This window comes from Oreochromis niloticus, linkage group LG1 (genome assembly GCF_001858045.2).
Source record: "Oreochromis niloticus isolate F11D_XX linkage group LG1, O_niloticus_UMD_NMBU, whole genome shotgun sequence".
Lineage (NCBI taxonomy): Eukaryota > Metazoa > Chordata > Actinopteri > Cichliformes > Cichlidae > Oreochromis > Oreochromis niloticus.
This window is the reverse complement of record NC_031965.2, coordinates 30,761,937-30,787,643: the sequence shown is the minus strand read 5'-3', so window position 1 is coordinate 30,787,643 and position 25,707 is coordinate 30,761,937. Positions and strand designations below refer to the sequence as shown.

Here is a 25,707-nt window from a genome sequence, read left to right as displayed (position 1 = left end):
CAGGCAGACAATCAGAGGGATAGAAGGATGGACAGACTGTGTGAAAAGGACGTCCGATATCGGCTCGTGTGGCTTTGTTGTGTGTTTGAGCTGTAGTGATCGAAGGGGAGTGGATTTGGATTGTGTTGAAGGGACCATAAAGGATGACATTTCTTTGAAGGGTGGGTTGTATGGAGTGACTGAGAGGCTGCTGAGCAGTGCCACTGGCTGTGTATTCTCCCTGACATGCCCCAGTCCTTGCATGTCATCCCCACTGTGATCAGAGCCTTTTTCCAGGACAGGATTCTCTCAAGTTGTTTGTGTAAATAATTTTTGCCCTTTGTTTTTGGGTGACTGTATGGAAGATGTCTCGCCTCATTTGGCAGAGCAGTAACCACTAAAAAATGTCACCAATTGCAGGATGTTTTAAGTTCAAACTTTTCAGTGGCCCTTATTAGAAGAGTTCAGGATATTGGGAACTTAATTTGAGTTCAAAACTATTAGTTTTTTTTTTTTTTTTAAAAACAAACTCAGTTTAGGAAAACATCCTTTACACACACATAATCCATCTTAATGCTGCTACTGCTAATAAAGTTAGTTTAATCTAAGAGTCATGTGACTCTCGAACAGATTATGCTTCACAATCTGACCAAGCTTCGTAATTTAAAGTGTTTGTTGAATTGCTGCACTCAAAGATGGAAAAATCTAAGAGTTTCAAGAGTGAAAAATTTGAACTAAAGATTGAAGATAATCAACGCTCCTTTTTCACGACAGCTGGTAAATCCTTATATAAAGTTACTATAAATGTTGGATTGTGGAAGTTATATGGATTCCAACAGTGTGAGGTGTGAAGACAGGACAGGAAAGTTCTTGCTGAATCTATACTTGCTTTTGCCTGTGATACACTTGCAGGTTTAAAAATGCAGTATCAGTATAATTCATACTACTTGATTCTAATTGCGAATATACTTTGAGACAAAACTTTATGCCATATTTTCTGACAATCTTTTGCTCAGTTGCAGGCCTGTTCAAACTTTTGTGCTAGAGAAAAAGTTACGGTGGATGTCGCTCAAACTAAAACTCAAACTGAAGATGGGTCTCCGTGACTTTTTAGTCAGTGCAGCGTTAGTTATATATATGAACGTAATTTGTCAAAGTTGGATGACAATTTTGGATCACCCAAATTATAGTTTTATTTTATGGGAGCGCTCAGCTGGAATAAATGTGCTTTAAATTTGTTTCGATGACTGTTCATAGCTGTAAAAGAGCTCTGCTTGCCTAATGCTCTGTTAGAAGAACAATAAACAAACTACTTTTCAGAAAAGGAACAATGGCTCTCGTCGTGCTATTTTATATGCGTTTCCATTGTATGAAACTATGTTTTGTGTTGTACAGTTGTCTACGTCAACATGAAATGGAGCGTGCATTGTTTTCGGTGGATGATGCTTTGTAGAATGTTTTGGGGGAGGGAAACTCACAGCGTCTCACATTTACGTTGGTGGCAGTTGGGGCAATCTTTGACATTCACATTTACGTTGGCGATTGTATACACATTAACAAAGACGCTCACACATTTATGCAGACAGATACTTGCAAGGGCACAAATGCACTGATGCGCATACAGTTCAGGTACGAACACACAAACACTTGGAAATAGAAAGGCTACACCTGGCTACGTGAAGCATCCGTGCGAGGATTAAATCAGCACTTCAAAAGAGCAGGAAACAAAAACACTCCCAGCGGAGGAGAGGGGAGCGGCTCGGCAGTAAAGACTGTCATCTCCAGACGGAGCAGGAGAGGAGGGGATGGAGGGAAGAGAATGAGGAAAGGAAGGAGAGGGCGGAGTTTTCAGGTGTGCTCAATGGAAGGTGTGTGTGTGTGTGTGTGTGTGTGTGTGTGTGTGAGCAGACATACAGTAGGCTTGTTTGTGTCTAAATTGTTTTGAGGGTGTTATTGTACTTAAAGACATGACCAATGTTTGTACTATTTGTGGTGGGATGTTTTTTTATTCACATGTCAAAAATGAGTGAACACGCTTTGAAACTATTTTGTGACAAACAGAATGTGCAACAATTCAAAGATGGAATTAGCAAGTATGATTTCAAGGTAATGTGTCATTTTCTTCCAGTGCAAAATCATGTCCAATTTAATTTCTTACAAGGGACTAAGACATTTTTTTGTATTTGTAAAAACATTCATATAATTTCACACTCTGACAAGAAAATGTATCTAAATAGAAAAGTCAAGATTGTGTATTCAGGAGTGTTCTACTTAGATATGTACTTAGTGAAAAGAACAGGGAAAGGAATGCATATATAATCTATGTAAACATCAGATGAAAGTTGTCTCTCTGAACAACGTTTTTGTTTTCCATGTATTTGTGTGTGAAGGTGGAGTTTGAGTGGCTGCGGCAGTACTGGTTTCAGGGCCAGCGTTATGCTCGGTTCTGCAGCTGGTGGACCAGACCGATGGAGCAGCTGGAGAAGGACTGGAAGCTCATGGAGACCATGGTAAGACTGCTTAGACACACTGCTAGTCACATGACAGCTTTGCTCTCTGGTTTCCTGACTTTTACTGCATTTGGCATCAACTCATTGTCACACAGATTACTTCACTAAGACTTTAATGGTTAAATAAAATCTATCTCAATTTAAGTTTGAAGGCTGTTTACCATAAAATATTTTTGTGCGAGTTTAGCTTTTTAGGTTTTACACTGATATTTCTTTCTGAGACATAGATGAAAACAGTTCATAGGTTTAGTTTAAGTATTTTCCTTATATTAAAAATATATTATAATGTATATTAAAACACTACTACTATTGCTTTATAGGTAATACCCTCAAAATATAGGAACACAAATAAAAATGAGAGCATTTATCCAAAATATGAGGAGTTTCTTTGCTAGTGTAGTAAGGCTGTCACGCAAAAATAAGGCTTTCAACTAAATGCTCAACACGCCTCTACTTGTGCTTCTTACACAAACTACACAAGTGATCTGCTGTCCAATAATACCGCTCACCAGAGAGGGTGTGTTTAAAATTACATGGTATATTGTCTATCTTCTTACCATGCCACACTATTAAGGATGTGTCAAGTGTTTAATCGTAGCCTCACAGAATTTTTATGGGAGCGGAACGTGGGTACGTAGCTATTAGTTAGACACCACTGTAAAGGAATCACTTAGTAATGTCAGACTCATAATTAAGTCACCTTAGTCACAGCTCTGTTCTGTAAATTCTCTGTGTGCCGCAGACATACTCACGCTGTAGACACACAGCGCGGAAAGCCACACAGTCATATGCTTGGTCTCGCTTTTGGTATACCCCCACAAGTTCTGTGCAGTCCCACTCTCATAGCTGGATTTCAAAGAGTGCGTGCACATGTATGTATATGTGTGTGTGTGTGTGTGTGTGTGTGTTTAACACCCAGACACCAGAAGCAGCAGGGGGCACTCTTGTATCACTGTAGCAGCATCGGAGGGAACGAGAGAGCTGTGCTCCTCGTTTCCTCGCTCTCTGTCTCTTTATGTCTCTCACCCACTCCTGCTGTCTCTGGGAGCTCTCTGTCTCTGTCAGTGTCGAGCGCTGAGCAGTAATCACATCTAATGCTCAGGCGGGGATAAAGACTGGAGCTGGAGGAGAACAGTGCCGCTGCTGCTCAGCTCTAGTCATAGTCTCTCTTTCCTCCTCTCTCTCACACAGTTGAACAGCCTGGCAGAGGGTGGGTGGGGGTGTTAGTAGACAGGGGCTAAACTCATCTAGAGCTTTACCTCCGTGCCCAGATGAAGTGTGTGATTTGGACCTGTGTTTAGAAAAGGGCATCAGTGAAATGTGAGGTCTTTCTCCCTCTCTGTTCCTGTGTCTCCATGTCTCTCTAATGGGCAAGTGAACCATGTCCACTATGCATTTTATAAAAAAATGTGTGTGACCAAATGTGGATTTCCGCCATGTCGTTGGAACTTAATGTCAGATTTTATGCAATGCGGGGAAAAAAGTAAACCAGTTGTTTTTAGAAAAATATAAAAAGCTAAATCAACAAAATGCAATAATTAAAATAAGGTAATAATACATGTGTAACAATAAATGCATGGGTATTTTAAATATCACAAATTACATTAACATGAGTTTATTGGAACATTAATTTTACAGATTAAATACTTTGGCACAAAATGTAATTAATCACAGTGTCACGTCACACAAAAGCAAGTATGTCTTCTGCAGGAATGCATATTGAACCCGTGCAAAAAATAATACACTAGTGAGTGCATAAAGGTAATGATTCACTATTGTGATGAAAGACAACATTATTGCTCTTGCCAGCAATATTTACATACATGCATCGACCTCTGATATGCTGATGAAAAGCACTTTATAGATGTGACTTATAGATTTTCCTTTCGGTGGTTTTGAAAGCTGTGGCTTTTCTGCCGTTAGATTAAAACACATTTCTCTAAATTACTTTGAGTTATTTAAATTATGTGGCTTCCCCTCACATTTCTTTATTGCATATATTTTACACTTTGAAGCTGGCAATTGACAGCATAGTATAATTTAGTGAAATACAAGTGACCTACTGTGTGCAGACGCTGTTTACCATTTATTTACTTAGATTTTTCTCTTGCCTGCAGAGTATATATTAATACAGGATTATTTTTGTCAAATTTGATATTACCATGGGTGTTTTAGAATAGCAAATATATGTCTCTTTAAATAGGGTTTATAAAATGACACTGTATTGTTTTATACACTGTGCTGAGCAATAAAGCAGCGCATTGTTTTATCCTGCTAAAACAGCAATACAAACAGCCAGCCTTCCCCTCTTTATTGTCATATTTAGCACACACTGTCGTGGGATGCGCTGGGCTATGTATGCGTTTGTTAGTCTGTATGAAGAATATTGCAATATGGGGTGACTAGCTCCTGTTTATGGATACTGTCTCTCCCTGGGGCTCCCTCTCTGCTCCTCAGCCTGTTGTCATGCAAATGCTCATCCTTCCATTTGAATGACATTCTGATAAAATACATAAATAAATAAATAAAGACCCGAAACAAAACAAGTCCACTCTTTTTGGTGCCTCATGAATTCATGTGGTTCCTTGATAGAAACAAAGAATCCGGCTCTTGAATAATCTTCAAGCATGGCTATGTGAATGAACAGCAAAACTATATTATGTGTGTATGTGGGAAGGTGTGGCTGTACGTAAGGTAAAGGTTGTTTCGGCAGCATGGAAGAAGGGCATTAACTTAAAGGTTTTACATTCCCCTGTGATCCAGGGTGCCGAAGTCCGTTTAGACCTGGCTCGCAGCCTTGTGTTCCCCCGGGACTCTGCTATCGTGGCTATCATACAATAGTGACATTTCCTTAAACTAGCAACAATGAATAGCTTCCATCTGAGTGACAATAGACAGAGAGTCTTGGCTTTATGCAGAATATTTTAAATACCGGTGTGGTATTTTTTATCTTTTCTCTTTTCACTGTGGGGGAGAAGCGACAGCGAGCCCACGAGCATATCTCCCTCTCTTTTTTCCCTGTCCTGCGTGCATGCGTGTGTGTCTGTGTTTGCGTGTATGTGTGAGCCATTGATGTTAATGTATGCACTCGGCATGACTTTAATTGATTTAGCAGCTCTGCTTGCACAGTACAGCTTTTTCCCTAATTTGTCACTTTCCTGACTTCTGTGGCTGCTCATCTCACAACTTCAAAAGCCACCGGATGCAAAGAGATTTCAATGCACTCCGTCTTCTCTCTCTCTCTCTCTCCCTTTCTTTCTTTCTCTTGTTCTCTCTCGCTCCCGCTACCTTGCTGTATTTCTCCCTTTCTCACACTTTCTCCCTCATTTGACAGAAGAACGAGCCTTGTAGATGGAAATCTTTTCAACACATATCAAGGAAATTAATCTGCTTTCATAATAAACGGGATCCATTCAGTTGAATACATTTGTATACTTCAAGATGTACAAAACAGGAAGTGGTATCGGGGCCATGTCTTCCTCTACACCGTTCACCCAGCCTGTCAGTCCCTGTTTTTCAATGGTTTGGTCACACACATACAGTATGTGCATATATATATATGCTCTCTTTTTTTTTCCTCCCTGTGTCACAAAATTTGCTTTCTTTGATTTATAATGGAGGCTGGCTTTTGCATGCATGTGTATGCTTATGAGCCGAGATGCGCTTGGCGACCATTTCTTTTTCTCCTCTCACTGTAATAGCAGTCTTTGGAAACAATCTGGGCAGCCGAGGAGGGCTGCACTGCAATCATACAGAACCTGGCCTGGTCGCCATCAGTAGCTGATTAGGTTATTGAGCAAACGTGCTGAGGAGGGGTTGGAGAATGAGGGATGCGGGAGAGGGGGAGGTAGAAAAAAAAAAACTGCTGGTACTGTGTGTGCGTGTGGGGGGAGCAAGAGTGGAGGGGTCAATGTAAATGTTATTGCTGTGTGAGCTCATTTGATCAAAGTCCTGGAAAGGTTAAGCGAATCCAATCTGGTTTTGTATGGCAGAGTGGAGACACAGGCGCTAGGGAAGAAACCCCCAGGACGGAGAATGGATTATCATATTGGCGCTGAAGTAGCAGGGGCCTCCGACGGACAGTTTACTCTGCCCGTAATGCGTTTAGACAGCAATTGGCCTTAATAACCTTTATTGACTTCAGCGGGTCAGTGCCAAGAATCTAATTATCAAAGTGTATCAATTTCATTGGAGTTTAGAGTTGCACCGCTCAAAATAATTATTTTAAGGTCGGCCCGGGGCAATTAATCCCCTCTCCACTTATTTGATGGCTTTGTAAAACATTATAAATGTTATGGTTTCTGTTGTGCGTTACGCCGTAAATAATTTTAGGGAGCAATTTTTTGTAATGCATTATTTGGAGAGCTTGCCGTGCTGGTCCAGGTGAGAGAAAAAGGCAGTATATTTTAAAAAGCTAGGGGCTAAAGCTGAATCACGTTGCAGATGTTTACCAGCAGTAATTTTTCTCCTTTGCTTGCCGCTTAACTTGCACAGTTAGGCAGAGTTTTATATCCACTTTATATGCACACATGGAACCCAGATTAATTATAAGTGTGAACTAAGCAGTAAACTGCTTAAAGACCATTTTTATTGCTCATTATGAAGCCATTTATTATCTCTTACATTAAATCACACTGGGTTTATGCATCATATTGTTTTGCATTTAAAGCTCCACACTACGTAAATAGGCTTATACGTTTATTATATTCAATTCTGTGCGGTTCTTACGCACAGATAGAGCGTGTGCGAAAATGTGTCTGTGTGTATGGCTTCAGATTTATTTGTATGTTTCTGTCCGCGTGTCTGTGTGTGTGTGGGGGGTGCAGTGTGGCCGCAGTGTGTGCGAAGGAAGTAAATGTGCAGCTGCACAGTAGTTTATCCTTCATTGACAGTCAATATGTGCTGTTACCTGGATAGTAGCAGCTGTTTCTCCTTATCGCACAACATAGAGTAGAGGCCTAATCCACACGTTCATAATTGCTTGGCGTTGTTTACCTGCAGCTGTATATAAGCTTGCTTGCTTTGCCCTATTTAAAATGGAGCTGTATAAAAAAGAAATTACTCAGAGATTATTGTTATTATTCATTTAAAGAGGAAATATATGGCTGATAATACATTTTACATCATGCAGCAGCTTGTGTTTGGAAATATAAAATGAAAAGAAGCAGGAAGACACACATGGAGAGAGTGAGGAAAAAGAGTGGGGAGAAAATGTAGCGGTGGAAAGGTATTTTGCAATTCTCTTTGAAGTCCCTATTCAACAGGGTAAGCTGAATTTTCGGCAGTGCCTGATAGTGTTTCTGCGTAAATGCTTAAACCCCTTTAGAGAATTTTCATGGGCAGATACGCGGTGGCTTGAAGGGAGCGTTTATGTTACCTGGAGCCAATGCAGCCCGCAGCTTTGTACCTAAAGATGTACAGTAGTATTGAATGGAATCCCACAGAGGTTTGTCTATGACAGAATCTCGCTGCAGCATCGCTGTAAGCCGAAGCAGGGAAAAAAAGAGCTTTGAACAGGTTTAACCTTGTCAGTCTTTTGCTAGGCTCATACTCTCGCATTTATATACATGAACACAGACACTGAAGGACAAAAAACACTAGGACAGACATTGATACTCATACTTTAAAATACGCCGGTGTCCATTTAGAAAAGTTTTAAAAAAGCTCTGTGGTGATATCTGAAATGGCGACTATTGCTACAATTTTTAATTTTTTATTCCTGAATATATTTCAAAGTTGCTATTATGTAATGCAATATTTAGATATTTTTTAATGTTATATAGCAGAATAAAAGTGGCAAGCACACAGGTGTGGTAAAATGTCTGCATGGAGCTGCAATCTTGTTGTCAAACTTCATAGTATTTCACAACATATTAGTATGTGACAGTGAACCAAATCTGAATGCAGCTCACTGTTTGATGAATTCCAGTTTAAACTGATTATGAGTCCTCATTTATATGCGTAATTATTTCCCAAAAATAGGACATAGGTAGCTCATTGTAGTCTTCTTGAGGTGGGAAGAGGTGTTGCCTTTTCCTTCATAAAGCTGACCTGAGTAAACTTGCTTCAGGAACGTGGATGACTAAAATTGGAATTTATTACCAGGATTATTCACTGTACATGACAATGTGGAAGCTGCACATGAAACAATGGCTTTTTTTTGTCATTGTACCGATGACTGTCAGCAACAGTATTGTGCACACCCCATCTTTACAATGTGGGGATGGAGAGTTTTATTGACAGCAGTTTGGATAATTTATTTTGTTTGTCTGTGAATTGTGATGTTGACAGTGTTTTTACTGTATCAGTGGGCTCTGAAGGCGGCTTGTCTCGTCTTCTTAGAAAACAAATGAGCACTTTACAGAGACTGATCTGCCTTATCCGCTTAGCAGCTCCCTCAATCCCCACATTTATTTATTTACTTACTTATTTACTTTCTTATTCATTTACTTACCTCTGTATGGATTTGGTTTGATTTCTCTCCTTCTACTCATAGCCACCCCCTCCTCTTCCTCTCTTCATCCTTGGCCCTGATCAGCAAGATAAGCCTTCAGAGGAGGGGAGATAACATCCATTAAAGTGGTAAAGAGGAATTATGGGGCAGCCCAGATTAATCACTGCTCAGCTTAATCGCATTCAGTGCGGACGCTGGGGTTGGCTGCAGGGCCCAGCTGCATGTGTCATACCAACAGAGCGAGAGAGAGGGCGAGGGAGAGATGCAGCGAGGGACTGTGTATTTGTTGAAAAGTGCCTTGATGGGAAAGAAAGTTTAAAAAGATGAAAGAGAGATTTCAGAGCATCTCACTGAAACCCCCAATCTGTTATAAACATCACTACTAACTAGCACCTGACATAAAATTATTCCAGCACTTTGATCCAGGTGTAATTGTTTACTCTTGCAGGCAATCATGTCAAAATGGTTTAGTAAAAGATATTGGCACAAACACAAGAAAACACTCTGATTTGTAAAAAGCAAAGAAAAAAAATTGTTCAATTTATGTAGTTTTAGGAAAATATTAATCTTTTTGAATATTGAATATATGAAGACAGCTTGTACAATCTTCCCCGCATTCAGAAATAGCAGTATGCATATTGCAATGTGCTGCTGAGCTCTGTAAGCCGCAGAGAACAAAAATAGAGTTCTCATACTCTGAACTTTATGCACACACTTTTAATAAAATCATTTAAATCTGAATCTAGATCCTTATCAGGTCATGTGGTTGATATCCTTATTATTGTTTATCTACACGTCAGCTCAAATTCATTTCACATTTATTTGTACAGTCTCTAATCAGAGTCTCAGGGGGCTTTATATCGCCCACACATTGTGAAACAATAAATGAAACCAATTAATGAAAATGAAAACGGCCCACCCCAACTATGGATCCTCAGTGTGAACAATGAAAAAAAAATCCCCTAAGACCCTAACTAAGAACAAAAATGGAACATATCGTCTTTAGGTTATGACATAGCAGTCTGTTATTTGTTATTATGACACACAAGCGGGGTCAAAAACTACGGAATTAAGCTGATATACACTGTTCACGCAATAAATTAAAAAAAAGTTTCAGATAACAGTATTTTTTTTCATCTCCAAAGCAAGCTTACATGTAAAGGATCAGAGGTGGTGGAAATTTAATCCATGATCACTTCCTTTGTTTAAGTCTGCAACTAGTACAGGAAAATAACAAGTATTTAATACCTTGGTACCACGCTAATTCTTCAAAATCACTGGAGCAGCCATCATGTTTGGAGCAGCAATCTGGGTTTTAAAATACACAGTCCTGTTTAAAAACAATATGTGTGGAGAGGGTGGAGAGAATGATATGATTCTGGTGGGAAGACGCTGTAAAATTGCCTGATTCGCTTGAAGAAACGCAAAGAAAAGGAGAAAATATGGGAAAAGATTGTGGATGATAATTGTATAATTTTTTGGGGGGGAGTGAAGATGGAGGTGGTTTAGGGAAGTGGAGCAGGGGGGAAAATAAGACAGGGTGGTTGTGACTTTTCCTGATGTCTGGGGAAGAAAGTTATAAAGGTAAACAGTGAAGTTGGTATCAGGATCTGTGAGTTAAAGTAAATCAGACAAATGAAAAGCTGACGCTGGAAACTGGAAAAGGCCCTGTAAGTCCTGGGAGCATTTTGGGAAGTGCTTTACTGTGCACCTTTCAAAACTGCCATGTTCAGTATGAAGAGGATATCCTAGTAGAGAAAACCTGAGATGTGTGTTTTTGTATTAAACAGCCTAAAAGTGTACTGGTGGTAACAGGTAGCTTTTTTTGTGTGTGATTTAACTATCGATCCTGTTTTACATTCATTGGCCATCCTCTTAAGTAATACTAATCTTCCACCCTGCTACCCTTCCCTTGCAGATAGAGTGATCTGATGGGTGGTGTTAAATGGGTGAGATGTAGGACAGTGTAATTAAAGCTAGTCCTTTAGTGGGCCCTGCCTCGCTCTGCTGGGAGTGCCCAATATAGCACTCATTAATTCCTATTTGTGTGTAATGAGAGGGTCATGTTGGATGTAATAAATGGCTCTTTTATTTGGGTGAGAGCGGCAGGGTGGCATCTCCTCCCGGCTAACTGTCTCATAAACACCCTTTAGCCACTCTAATCAGCCTCCCTGGGTGAGGCGTAATCACACATCCACATACACTCATAACACAATGGGAGGGAAGATATACTAAATATGTAAAAAAAGAAAATTAAACATGTTTAGAATGTATTTTTTTAACACATATTAGAAGTAATTTTTGCATATTCATTTTCCAAAAACAAAAATATTATCCCAATATAAACATTGTAGAAGTTTAGCAGTTTTAAAATGACTTCCTTAGCTATAAATGACCATAGCAATAATCAGAAAAAACACATATTAGATCCAGTCTGTATTTTTTTTTTTCCCTTTTCACTGCTGCCAGTTGATGGCAATGCATTTGAAAGAACAGATTGTTTTAAAAAGTCCTCTGGGGCTGTTTTCAAATGCTGATCAAAAGGTTCAACACACAACATGTGCAATAATGGTTGGCCGCTGATCAGCGAGGGCCACTTTGTTGAAAGATTAAACCAAAAATACAACCAAAAAGCAAACACAAGTGTCATAAAAAGAAGTTTGAACTTGACTGCCTTTTGATGTCTGAATACAATGTAAAATAGATTTGCGATTCATGGCAATAATTAGGAACACGATAGGTGCACTTTTAATTCCCTTTACTTAATTAGATGATATCAGTGTAGTCCACAGTTTTTAAGAGCATAGGTGCTTTATTGAACATAAATTGTTGAATGTAAAAGCTCCTACGGTGTCTTTGACTTCCCTGCCAGATTGAAGTAGACAGAATCTTATAGAGTATGCAAGTCCATAATCTACTTATATGTCGCTGCTCTATGTGTTTGCCATTTTCTATTACTGTATAGCCATGTGGTATGTATAGAATTGTTTCAGGCATGTGCAGTACCACTCTTATGTATAAGAACGAAGCAGAATAAGTACAGTTAGGTTATTTACAGACAGTGATGCAAAAGTGAATTTATTGATTACCCATTATGTTGAAAAAAAGTCTGGCATGTGTAAAACTAACTTTCCTTCATGGCTGATACTGTACAGACCTAACACTTAAATTGTATTTTATGGCAACGAGCTATAATTTTGTAGATCTTAATCTGTTCTACTTAAGATACAGTCATTCTTTCACTATACATCTACCAGTAATTCAAATTTGATGTCAGACTGGACATATAAGAAGCCCTGTTCAGTTTCAGGCAGATTCAGAAACTGAAGAATCACTAGTGTTCAGACTTCTCTTACTCAATCAAAACTTTGTTAGCAGAACATTTCAGCCCCTGCAGGCATATTCCCCCTCTCAAACAAAATTCTTCTATGTGAGCATGTTTAGATGGATGGAAATCCTTTTTATTGGTTTAGCATTTTTGAAGACTTGAAGTATGGTGCTGTGTGTAACGCTGTTACTTCGGGGCTTAGAAAGGCTGGCTTTGGCCCCAGTCAGCAAAAAGCTTTTTACTGGCAGGAGAGTGAGGTGCCGATCACAATCTGCTATCTAGCTAGAATCTAGACTCAGCTTTCATATACTGACCTTCTGTTCTGTTCAACAGAACAGAAGGTGCTTGAGTGTCACGCTCATCGCAAATATCTCTGTCCAGCTCTGTCTTCATTGTCCTGAATTAGTCAAAGCGCCTCTCAAAGCTTTCTTGTGATGGATGGATTATGCGTTCTAGCCAGGCCGGTGTGCCGTTTTCACAAGTGCGTGTGTAGCCCCTGCCACAGTGTGCTGGAGAGCTCATTCAGACTAAGAACTATGTGGTTTAGCCATTAAGGCCAACTGGACGGACACTCCTTACCATGGGTCAAACACAAAAGCCTTGCAAAAAACCCCCCCAAAAAACAGGCTGGTGAATTTTTATGTGATATTTGTGGGCCCATTGGGCTACAACTTGACAACAGATTTGCTTTTCTTCTTGCCACCAAAAGAGATCACCACAAAAGCCTGAGAGTTCTGCTTCATTTGACCCTGTGCAAAGCATATGTCCTTCCATCCTGCTTGTATTCTGTCCATAAGATGGACTGCCGTGGGCCCATAGAAAGCGTCCCTGCCCACTTGACTGTGTTACAATGGCTTCAAACAAAACCACTTGTCAGGGGTCTTCCCTTTTTGGGACTGTCTCTATTCCCACTCACCCTTTGTCACTTCAGACATGCTACTCTGATGTTTCAGACACATTTTTCTAATGTTTTACACTCCATATAATCTGCTGTGTGTAGCAAACCCCATTTTACTGGCTGCTATAATTGATGGTAGCTGCGACCTTGCAAAGGTCAATCTGGCAGAAAGGCCTAGGTTTCTGTCACCACGGAGATTGCGAGAACACATCAACAAGCGCGCGTGCACACACACACACACACACACACACACACACACACACACACACACACACACACACACACACACAAAGCGGAAAATATCTTGTTTTATCAAAAAAATAAATGTTGTTAAGGTTTCAATTGAATGTTTTAGAGATCTTGGCATAGAAAATAAATTGCGGTAGTCATAATGTGTACTGTATAGAAAACAAAAGGTGCAATATATCAGTCTTTTTATTGTTATAGGTCTGTAAAAGGATTTAAAATAATTTATTGGGAGTAAATTTAAAGCCTTGAATCCGCCGGTCTGAATGTTTCAATTGTATAAATTGTTAACAGTTGCTCAGATGATTTAAAAAGACATAAATATACAAAATAAAGATTTCCTTAAATTATTCTTGAGTGAACATTTTCATAAAGCATTTCTCATTTTATTCACTGGCAACTCCGATCAACAGTGTTGACACCCTTCATTCTTCTCTCTCACTCTCTCTCACACTCACTCACACTCACTCACACACACACACACACACACACACACACACACACACACACACACACCCTATCAACCAATCTTATGTAATGGAAACTGAGTAAATTTCATTTCAGGTATGCCTCAATTTTGAGCCATCTGTAATCGTGTGATGGTAGGCACAAAGCAAGGGAAAAAAAAACCATACACACACATACTAACGCACACACACAGTTTTTATGACTTTGAATGTGATGTCACAGGAAAGGGAATGTGGTCTGGGCTTATTTCTTCCTTGGCTAATATAATTTTTCCACCGGTGGAGAGTCCCCTCCAGTGCAAAGTAACTCGCCGGTGGCATGCAGCAAACATACACAGATCCCTTGTCCAGACTGGAGCGAGCCCTGCCAGGATCACAGCTCCCCAGTTGTATACATCTGAGACCAGAAACTATCCATTCCTGTGAGCAAGGTGCTCAATGCCTTTTTCCACCAGCGGTCAAAGTGATATTGGTTTCTTGTATTAGAGTAGGGAGGGAGATGAAAGCAGCTAAGCTAAGCAGCTGAACTTAAACTGTCACAAAAGTCATGGAGTGTCTGGAGATGTGGAGAAAAGGGTTAAATCTTAAAACCTGAGATACTTGCTAATGTGTTAACCATTCAACGGGAGTGCTATGCTGGATTTGGTGTGGGAAGGGGACAGTAAAAATTAAACAGCTGAGAGAAAAGGAAGTGTGTGTATTTGTGTGGTTTTTGTATGTGTGTGTGTGAGCCGTTGATGTTAATGCATTTTTTAAAATAACTTACGTCAAAGTGATGAGGCTTGCAAGAGAAACTGACAATAAAAAAGAAACACCTTCTTATGAACAAGGGAAGGGGACAATGTCTGAAAGAAGACAAATGAGAGAGAAGAGAAGACGTAACATACAGCCGTGAGAAGGAGAAATGTTGGCATATAGCAAAATTTATATTATGAATTTTGACTTTAAACTGTCTTGTTGTTGTGTGTGTCTGAAAAGGTAGATCTTTGTCCTTTATACAGCATTAGTATGTTTCTCAAGTATATTCCCCCGGCACTATTATCAGTTGTAAGTCAGTCGTTTTCAGAATTAAAACTAGCAGACCTCTTTGTCCTGTCGAACAGAAACATTTAGCTTTGCAAAAGTTCCACCACTTTCTGTCAGTTATCAACAAAAATATTTATTTTTTTCGTCCAGCCATACTCTTCCTCAATCCAAATTTAGTGTTATTAATACCTATGGCCAGTTTAGAATTGACAATAACCTAACCTAATCTTGTACCTGGAGAGAACCTGTACCAACAGTAGGAACATGCAAACTCCACACAGAAAAGTCCCAGCCAGCTGTGGGTTTCAAACCCAGACTGCCTTTATTTTTTCATTATTTTCCTAATTTTCATGTGAAGTATTCAAATATGAGTCACTCAATAAAAAAGCCTTTGAAATGATAGAAATACTATTTAATAGAGACCGGATCTTGTTTAAAGTCCACAGTGATGGCTTAACAGTCACGACCAGTAGGATGGATTACTAGTTATCTCCATTCTTGCCTCCATATGGGCACAGTGAGATGTTGGCAAACAGAAACACTAGGGAGTCTGCTGGCTTTTTGCTGGGCTGTTACACATGCTAGTGGCAAGGAGACCTATGGGGAGGTTGCCAGTATGACAGAGGTGCAGTTAGGCTGGGAGGCACTGTTGTGGCAAATTAACACCAGCCACCAGCCAAATTTCTGGAATGTTTAGTGTTACTTGTGAGTTTGTTTGCCTCCTTCCTATTTTAAGTATCTAGTCATCATCTGGATGGTGTTCTAGTCTAGAATTCACCTCTGTCTTTTAAACAAGTTAATAAGGGAGCTCATTTTGGAATTGAAGCATTTGTGGCCTGCAGACATGAAAGGTTCCCTAAAAGAGAGTGCCAGTGAGCTTAAGAGTACTTGGAGTCCCCGGAAAGTCCTGGGATAAAGTCAGCTAAGGCATTTTCATTGGGTGTTAAGAGTTTCTCAGACACTCTGGTGGTCAGCTAGTAGGTCTGGTTTATGGAGTGCAAACTTTCAGTTCTGCATGCATCTTTTTTTTTAACCTTCTTGCCTTTCAGCTTCTTAGCTCTTATGTGACCACTGACAGCTCCTCCTTATAAAGAATCTAAATCATATTGCTCTATGTGCAGCAACAATCTTCCTATTGTATTATTCTATGTTGAATGAGTGACATGCCCTTATGTGATAGACTAGACAGATGCTTGTTGGTGTTAAGATACAGTCCTGGCTCGAGGTGTTAGTGAGCTGCCCCAGGCTGCCCTCCAGCCAGCCTTCGCTTGGAACACTATCATCACTCTAGCTCTCCACTAACCAAAATATCACCTCAGCTTGGCTGCATGTTTGTTTATCTTCCCCACCTCTGCACAGGCCCGGAAATGTTTATGCCTAACTTTAGTAAAATAGACAAGGTTGAATATGGGGTCTGGGGACCAATGAAAAGAGTACCAAGGAACGTCTTGTCCTCTTATTCACCTTGCGATGTGGCCTGGGTCAGGGGGACATCTGTGGTCAGCGTCAGGCTGAGAGAGGTGTAGGCTGAGGACAGCTACTGTCATCAAGGGGTAAATACAAGAAAAGAGGGGGCTGATTAGTCCTAACACAGGCCCAGCGATAAAGGACTGTGATCTGGCTGAGTTTGACTGAGGTTGGGCTTGACCAGTAAACAACCAGCAGGGTGTCTAAATGGCCCGGGGATCAGCCCGGGGCTAAACCTGAAGGCCTCTCTCAGCACCGGGTCTTCTAAACACTAGATCATACATGCACACAGTTATCCATGCAAACAGACATTCACACATTTTTGTGGGGAAGAGGCTTGCTAACACAGATTTAAATTATAAGAGGCACACCTCTACTCACAAAAATCTACACTGTACTCACAAAAATTTGTAGAGAACAAACAGAAGCCTTCGATACACACTCATAAATATATACACACCCCAACTAAAGCAGAGCTTGTTTAGGTAGTATTCAGTGGAATTGTTGAGTTGGGTGAAAAAAAAAAAAAAAGATTCACTTGAGTAAAGTGTATGCAACATAATTTAGCATTTTGTAAATAATGTGGCTACAATAGGCTGGACTTGTCCAGGGTGCACCCTGCCTGTGGCCCTATGAAAGCTCCAACCCCTGGCAGTTGGAAGCAGAAAAGGATGGATGGATGCGCAGTCTTTCCCTGTTATTCGTTTTGATCCAAAGTCAGCTTTGGGAAGAGTTGAAGCAAGCTTAGAAGCACCTTAGAGCAAGTTTCAGATCAACTGTGAATCACTTCTCTTCAGCGTTGTGCTACACGGCCAGCATGGCAATGTGATGTCTACCAGCTGAGATGGTGATACAGTGTGAATACACTTTCTGGCACTTTCTTAGCCTGTCACTCATCCCTGGAGGACAGGGTTTGATCCAAACTGAAAGGCACAGTTTCCATAGGGAGTACAGCCGGCCCTGCCTCCTCCTGGTCACCTTAATCTTTGGTGTCTCCTCCGAGTCAGGTATAATCAGTCACACACCACCACATGTTTTGACACCTGTCCTGTGTGCTGTAGAGAAAGTAAGCATATTACTCCTCTCCTTTGGAAACACACACACACAGAGACAATCAAACGTATCTTCACATGAATTAAGACAGACAGGTGTATTGTCAGAAAGGGATTAAAAAACAGGGAGAGGGGAAGAAATGAAGGTTCCCTTACATAGTGGGTTTTTTGAAAAGAAGGTTGGATGACTGGGGAAGCGAGTGACTGTTAATGGGAAGAAATGAACGTGCTTGACTGGTGGATGTGACAGGAAGAGACTGTTCTTAACAAGGCGTCAGAGTCAGTCAGAGTTACAGATCCATCACTTCTCAGAGGCTTGGCAAAGGAGGGGGGAGACATTTAAGGATATTCAGAGAGGGAGAGAGTCTGTGAAGGGTAGAGAAGAAGAGGGAGACGGTGAGGGGAAAGAGGGATTTGAGTGTGGCTGACAGCACTGCATTTAATTTGGGCTGCCAGATCCTTTTTCATTTGACTCCTTCTCAACCAGCTTAGAGGCTGCGGAGGACTTGGAGGCGAAGGTTTGCAGGGATGTCTCCGATTAGCACTGATGTGCCACGTCACACTTTAAGCCAGCCTGTAATTCATGTTCAACAGGGGGATACTCACACATTACACTGTGCTGTGCAGGACGTGATTAATTGACTCACACTCTAATATTGGGTGTAATTTGCCCATCCTCTGATGTGAAACTGACTTTATACTAGACTTACTGCATGCTGTCATCCTAGGGATGGTATAATTGAGTCTTGGCTCAGAGCTGTGCAATTTCTAAACTAAGGATTGAAGCACAAGCACGCCAGGATTCACTTCAGGTCTTTCTACCCAATTTTGCAGTTTTCTGTTTAGTATTTAGGGTAGATTTTAATAGAGTAAATCACTGTAGTGGGGTTCAAACAATCACTGTTATTTAAAGCACTTTTTAATTTTGCTTCTCTACCTGTCCACTTTCGACTGAAGTTTTCACATTTCTACTGAAGTTTCACATATTTCCATTCAGTTCTGTTTTGAACCACCTATTTCCACTTCTCCTGCTGTTTTTTTTTCCAGACTATGCTTTTCCTGGCTGCAGTGGAGGAGGAAGGCCAAGAAGAAGAAGGAAGGAGGGAGATGGCAGAGATCCTACTGTCTGCTTTGACAGACAGACACCAGCAAAGACAGACATGGAGAGACAGGTAACACAATATACCACCAACTTTGTTACTTCCATTGCTCTTCTAAAATAAAAACATCTGTTGATATGTAGTTTATCAGTTATGAGTCCCTATTCAAAATGGAAATGCCATCACACTCCAATAATAAAGTTTACTAATTTACTAAACTGATTTGATCAAATATAGATACATGTTGCTGTGATTTCCTCAAGATTACACAAACCAAGGTAGAAACCAAACATAAAATCTAATTTCACCTCATTTCACTTGCAAACCCAGAGCTATTATTACAGCTTGTGTAATGTTGTTGCGGTAGTAAAATTTGTCAGTATCTAGTTCTCAGTTAAGAGACTTATTAACTGCGATCACATCGTCAAACAAAATAAAAATGAGTTGCAAAAGGTGACACATTGGCCCTACATTGCTTCGATGTGCAGTGCTCATTCATTTTCAATGAATCGGCGTGAATTCCAGAGATATGCAATGGTGTGGTTGGTGTTTGTTTGAGGTCCTCGGGCCTGGCAGTTATCACAGTTATCACAATGACACATGTGTCTTGGATAGGCCCAATCACTTCTTTCCTTCCAGATAGAGAAGGAGAGCACGGGGATTAGAACGCTGGTCATCCATTCAGATAAAGAAGGGCCTCACACATGCACCAGTGTTGTTTTAGCTGTTCATTTTAGCCATTTACTCTCTCCGCCAGCACTAACACGGACACATACAAACACTACATATACATACAACCACTACATTCACATTTGCTTTACTTTTTATTGTCTCTTTCAATAGTTTTGACCTCGGAGTTGCATGTGGACAACACACATATGTTCAAATAGACATTTCACTAAACCTTAGAGAAAGCGAAGAGACAGGAAGATAATTCAAAGGCTACAAATCCATTTTCTTTTGAAAACTTCATGTTAAATTCCTGTTGTGCTTACGCCCTCATATTTCTAAGGCACTCTATTCTTCTATTCTATGTTTTGCATTGTCCCCTCTAGTTGACCCTTAGATTTGTCTCATCCAGATGAGTCTTGTAAACAGGCTGTTTCCACACACCTTGCTTTGCTGTGTCAACGCCCAGTGCCTCACAACTCTGATGTAGGGCCTGCTCTGATAGTGCATTCCAGCGGCATGTGCTGAAAGCTAGAAACCATCTCGCCACCCCCACCCTCAAGTGAACATCAGAACTGTCCCCTACCATCGCAGTTCTCCCGCACCACCCACAATGCGATGTTACCACCAGCTAACAATGTCTGACCCTACATTTTGCTCAGCCCACCCTAAGATGCTGACAACCAGCATCACTGGCTGGGACAGGAAATGCTCAGCCCTTGTCGGCAGAGCAGACAGACGTTTACTCTATCAGCAGTGAAAGACTGATTAGATTAGTTTTGGTGGAAGGCACATGTCCCACACAATATGTTTGAACTCCAGCTGCTCCTGATACCTCTTCTTCCCCTTACACGCATTCTAAGTCTATCCCTAAACTACACCACCCTCTCTTACAAAAAAGCCAGGGGTCATCCTGTCAAGTGGCTGTCAACAGATAGCATTTTCACAAAACTAAACACATAGCTATGCGTAATGTTAAGTGGGACGCACTGGTACTGATAAGCAATTTGATGAGGGTCAGGCATTGTTAGACTTCGCATGAAAAAGTTTTAATTTCTTTATGCATAATACTAAGAGTGAAAGTCGTTATTTTGAATTAAAGAAGCACTTTATTACAGAAGACGCAGAGTGAGGGAATTGTAGTGCACTCCAGTCAGATGTATTCAAACCATCATTTATTTTCATAAAAGCATTCACTAAAATAGGACTAAAATTAATTTGCTGATTCATTTTGTTGCTTTTTTATATTTAGCGTTCTAATTAGGTTTCCACACAATATTCAACAGGCAAGCTTTTATCATAACACTGCCTTTTGTTTCCATGGTTTCCATTCAGCACATAATACTTGCAAAAAATATAATGGAAAAAGGAACAAAAAAAAAAAAGCATGATTGATGACTTTTGCTAGAGGCCCATAAACATAAACAAGCAGCGCTGATTGATTAAGTTTCTCACTGACTTTTGTTTCTAAAACACCAGTTAAAGTAGCATTCTTTGCTGTGGAACTTCGGCCTACCAGCTGCCATTGTCTGCCTGCGGGCCATTTTTAGTACAAGCAAGAAGGAAAGAAAGAGGAATTGGAGCCGGTGACCAGTGGTTCTTCACCATTGACTTATAGGCACTCAGAGTGAGTGATGCCTGCTCTCACCGTGCTAGTGGAAGCAGTCCATTCATTCACTCTGAGCCAACGAAGTTATGAGAGCTTTTTTATTCTTATGAGCTTTTCTGGTAACTGGGTTTTCCTGATGCACATGGTGAATTCTTTGATAGATGCTGCCCTCCATGTCCCTTTGGTAAATGCCCCGTGAGTACCCTGGAAATAGATGGATTATTATATGGGTGGGTGACTGTGCCGCAGCAGAGCAGTTCAGTATGCCACACAGGAAGTGCAGATTGAAGAGCAAGACGCAACCTCTAGGGAGCAGCTCCATTAGGATAGAAAATGGCACATCCCAGTGGCACCAGGAAGGTTTTTGGTTTAACAAAGGTAATGAAGGATCCACACTGGAAGTACATACACAGAAAATTCTTCAGCCTGCAGTCTTCTGCAGTATATTTAGAGAATTGTTGTGTTTTATCTTGCTGTCAATGCTCATTATGCATTTTTAGACGCTGTCTTCAGTCTGTGTGCTTACAGTGTGGCTACTGTTGAATATCCTGGATGAGGTGACCTCATGCTGACCTTGCAAAACCTAGAGGTCACTGCTCTGGGCATTAGAAAAAATAACAACAACAACAACAAAAAGCTTTGTCACAGCCAGCAAGCAAATACTGAAGGGAACAGCTGCGAGTTTTGTACTGACCATGCAAACTGCTGTAGGCTTTGTAAGGTCATTATATGATAATGAAAATCATTACAGAATTACATGGGGGTTTAGGACATGAGAGCAGTAGGGAGGGGAGGGGAGGGCCACATTGGGTTTGATAAATGGACTGTGAAGGTGCCCATCTGGCCTTCTCTATGGCTTTTTCTTCCTGCTCTTTTATCCATTCTTATCCTTTACTACCCCTCTTTCATTCCCCTTCTATGTTCTCCAGTGGGCCAATGTAAAAGCGAGAAGGCCTGAAGTGAAAGATTAACAGAGTGAAAACCTAACTCACCTCTGTGGAGTAGAAAAGAGGAGGGTAGACAGACGGAGGTGTTTATGATCCAAAGCAGGGTTTGTGCCTGACTTGGCAACCCTGTCTTCCCATCTCTGAGTGTGGGCCAGTAGGAGAGTAGGCAGTCATTGACCTTTGGCACTGGAAACAGTTGGACAGCTCAGGATGTGTGAACAGGGTGTAGTTTGGAGGCACTGGGGTGGTAATACATTACAAGGTTTAAAATAGGCCTCTTTATTTATGCTACAGTTGTTGTTCTCCTCGGATTATAGAATCGAAGACGACAAAGACTGAACAAATTTGTTACTGAATCCTTGAAACTGCTGCAAATTAGCAGCATTTTGGATTCACACCAAATGAGAATAAGCAATGATGGACATACACTATATTACACTGCAAAGATTGCTGTGATAATGGACTACATAAATAAACGCGTACAACTAGGTTTTCTCTCTTTTAAAGCAAAGATTTTTTTATGCTTACTATTGTTAAAGTTAGAGAATATCTAGTTTCTGAATGAGAACCTTCACAGACATCTAGTTTCTTGTATGTTTAGTAACATTCTTTATATTTAGTTTCTACCTTAGTTCAAAAATAAACTAATTCAAATTTTAAAAATAATTTTTGACAAGTGTCCTGTTGTAATTATATTCTAGTGACCTCTTGAAAAGGAGTTCATAACACCGTACAGGTTGGGATGGATGTCATTATCATAGCTGTACAATCAGAATTTGTGGCATAATACATCAGTTGTCCGTGTTTACTACTTTTCTCCAGTGTGCTGAAAGTTAGTGAGGTCTTTATCCTAAGACAAAGGAAACATCAGCTGACATGGCAAGCAGAGTTAAAAGGGCAGAGAAGGAGGTCCACGTGTTCACAGCTGCACTCATCACTCAGCTGTCCAGTTTGACCTGTGACCCCGTAGGGTTGTCTCCCAGCCTCTATCGGCTTTATGTTTCCTGCCATTGTCATCCACTGTTGTCCTCACCTGGACAGGGCGCTTCTACACAAAAGGTCCAGTCTGTCATCAAACCCACGGGTCACTCAGGGCCAGCAGGGGCTAGAGAGCTGAAGTTGAAGCTGTGCCCAGCCAGGGATGACCCCAACAGTCTTGTCAGCTACCAGTTGCACCCCTGTAGAGATGCATAGTGACACAGAGAAAGGAGAGAGACCTTCCTCGGCTGGCACTTCATTCTCAGAGTGGTGACATTTCTTTTGTGTTGGCTCTGACAGACCCCGCCCTGATTCCCGTGCTGGGGCGAGAGAGGGAGCTCGGAGACAATGGAGGTCCCTCTGTACCAGATGGGAGTTGGAAAGATTGTCAGTATCGTGTCCACAATAAAGACAAACAGGTCTACTAAAAGTTTTAGAAGTGGTGGCACCACACTGGGATCGCTCATGACATAGATAACTCACTCAAGTGTTTACAGACACAAGTTCCCATCCATCTATCAAATCTGCCATGTGTCCATGTGTTATTGTTCTAAAAAATTTGTCATTACATGACTTTTTCATTTGGCTTCACAGCCACATGTCTATGATGTGCATGATTTTAGAAAACACAGATTGTAGGGTGCAAAGAAGGTGGCATCAGATCTTAAATAAATAGGTTTAATTAGCGGTGCGGTGGCGATGTTTGTACTGGCATTAAACCAGTGTTCTGGTTTGGGGCAGGTCGGTCCGGGCATGTTGTCAAGTGTGCCTGCGTGATGTAAGTTGCAACTCGAGGTGACAGGTTAATCAGATCTCCCAGACAGCAGCCCCACATTTACATCTTCATCACTCTCACAACAGTGGTTCTGTTTTGCAAACAGAACAGACAGGGCTGGCCCAGTTTGTTTTCCTTGGCATGTGTTACAAGCCAGTAGTTTTGCTGGGTGCATACTTGTATCTCCTTACCCTAAGGGTTTCTCTCCTGCAGTGGTGGGTAAACACCTGTGTGTGGTGGGCTGAACTCCCAACCCGCAACCGTGTTCTGTACCTTTGTCTGTGTGCCTTTTTCTTTGTACCACCTACTTTTGCCGTCATCTACATCGCTGTGTTTACTTTATTCTGGGCACTGAGGGAGAAAACAAATAAGGACATGTCATCTGCCTCTTTTATCGCCGGCCAGCCTGTAATTAGCGCAAGCGCAGTGGTTTGCCTAAGACTCTGTCATCTAATTTGTCTGTCTTTATCTAAAACATGTCTGTGTGGTCCCTTAGACCAGTTACGTTCGTGCAGCGAGATTGTCTGTGGCCTGGGTGTTTGTGAGGTGTGTATTTGTGTGCGCTTGATTGTAAATTATGAGTTCTTCTCTCATGCACCCACCCCTGTTAAGCAATCAGTCAGTTATGCATGACATGTCCTGACCTCAGCAGAACCTCACAGCTGCTGTTTCCGTAGTAATCGTCCTCCCATCTTAGTTTGCTCCCAGGCTAGAAAGTACATCAGAGTATGCCTTATTCTTGCATTAATTTGTTTTGAACGAGATGACAGGTGATTGTATTTATTTACCTTCTACTTACGGCACAAACAAATTTTACTCGTGTAAATATGCACTTACCTCTATGCTGCCTGTTTCTCATGCGAGTTAGTAATTAGCTGTTAAGGTACATGCTTTCACTCGTTCTGTGGTTTGCTGTGGGAACAGAAGGCTCGCATCAGCAGCAGTCAGTATCGCGCTCATACTCTCTTTTGTTAAATTCCTCTGCTTATCCTTGACTTGATTCACAAGTACGTTAAATTATTTACAGGTTTTAATGAAAACAGTATTTTCATAATTATGCCTTTCACAGTAAGAACTTGGCAAAGAAATGCGGCATAGAAAGCGGGAAAGAGAGAGTTGAAAATGTCATTAAAAGTCCCACAGCCATTTAAACACACTTGTTGCACAGACAGCTGCCCATTAAAAGCTGCCTTTTTAATATGGAAACAAGATTTGTGTTTGGAATAGACGGTGTGGTAAGGGGTGGGGTAGTTTTGGGCCTGTTTTACTGGTAGTCAGGAAAACCAGGACATTCTTTCTGGTCAAACCCAACATCCCATAGAGCTGATAGAGCATGATTGGGTGAGGATGTGTGGCATGCATGTGAAACAAACATTGAGAACATAACATTATGGGAAGATGGAAGTTGTGCTCACAGAAATCACAGTTTTTACTGTGTATCTGCTCTAAATCGAGTTTGTTTTTGAGTACTGTGAAGGTGCTTATTTGGCCCTCTGTACGAACCAGTTTTATTTAAATCAATACGTTAGTTGAAACTGTACCACTGGGAACCATGATAAAGAATAATGGGATGTGGAGGCCTCAGTTAACACACAGACAATCTGTTTAACAGATGCTTCTAAGATTTCATTGTGTTTTGGATTTTGTTTATTACAGGCACTTTTTTTGGAGGTTAATTACTTTTGTGCTGCTGTTTAATGCTGGAGTCACAGAGCTAACTGCAGCAATGTATGCAGTATTTAAATACACGCATATGTAGATTTTACATGTGTGCACACCACATGCTCCATCCTTTCCCTTTTTCCCTGATCCCATCTACCATAACCACCCCACCTGGGGAGCCCTCCAGCCCTCCCACTCCTTATACACACATCTTTCTCCCCTTCTCTGTTAATTATAACCTACACTGCTGGAACACTTCATTTCATAGCAAGCATATTGTCTCTTCAAGGCTGGCAGGCAGGTCATAAATTATCCTGAAGGTGAGGATGGAAGTTGGAGGAGATAGTTATGAAAATTTCATCTGTCTGCCGTAGCGGCTGCAGCTGCTCCTGTCACTAGCCGTGTGCTGGAGGAATTACACCGGGTCAGCTTGTGTGTGTATGTGTGTTGGTGTGTTCTTCAGTTTGTGCATATGCATAGGAACATTATGACGTGTGAGCAGTTACAACGTGCACATATATATATGGCACTAATGCATGC

The 25,707-nt window shown here is 41.0% G+C and overlaps 1 protein-coding gene across 5 annotated transcripts in view; it reads left to right on the top strand.

Annotated features, from left to right (window-relative positions):
• The window catches only part of fto (FTO alpha-ketoglutarate dependent dioxygenase), a 123,895-nt gene that overhangs the window by 43,279 nt on the left and 54,909 nt on the right, over positions 1–25,707 (top strand). For all 5 annotated transcript variants that reach the window (XR_002062527.2, XR_265660.4, XM_005447643.4 and 2 more), the window contains exons 7-8: positions 2,370–2,489; positions 18,475–18,599. Coding sequence is in view for 3 of the 5 variants with exons in the window: in XM_005447643.4 (XP_005447700.1) it covers positions 2,370–2,489; positions 18,475–18,599 (245 nt within the window). In the remaining 2 variants the exon portion in view is untranslated. The remainder of the gene's footprint in view (positions 1–2,369; positions 2,490–18,474; positions 18,600–25,707) is intronic.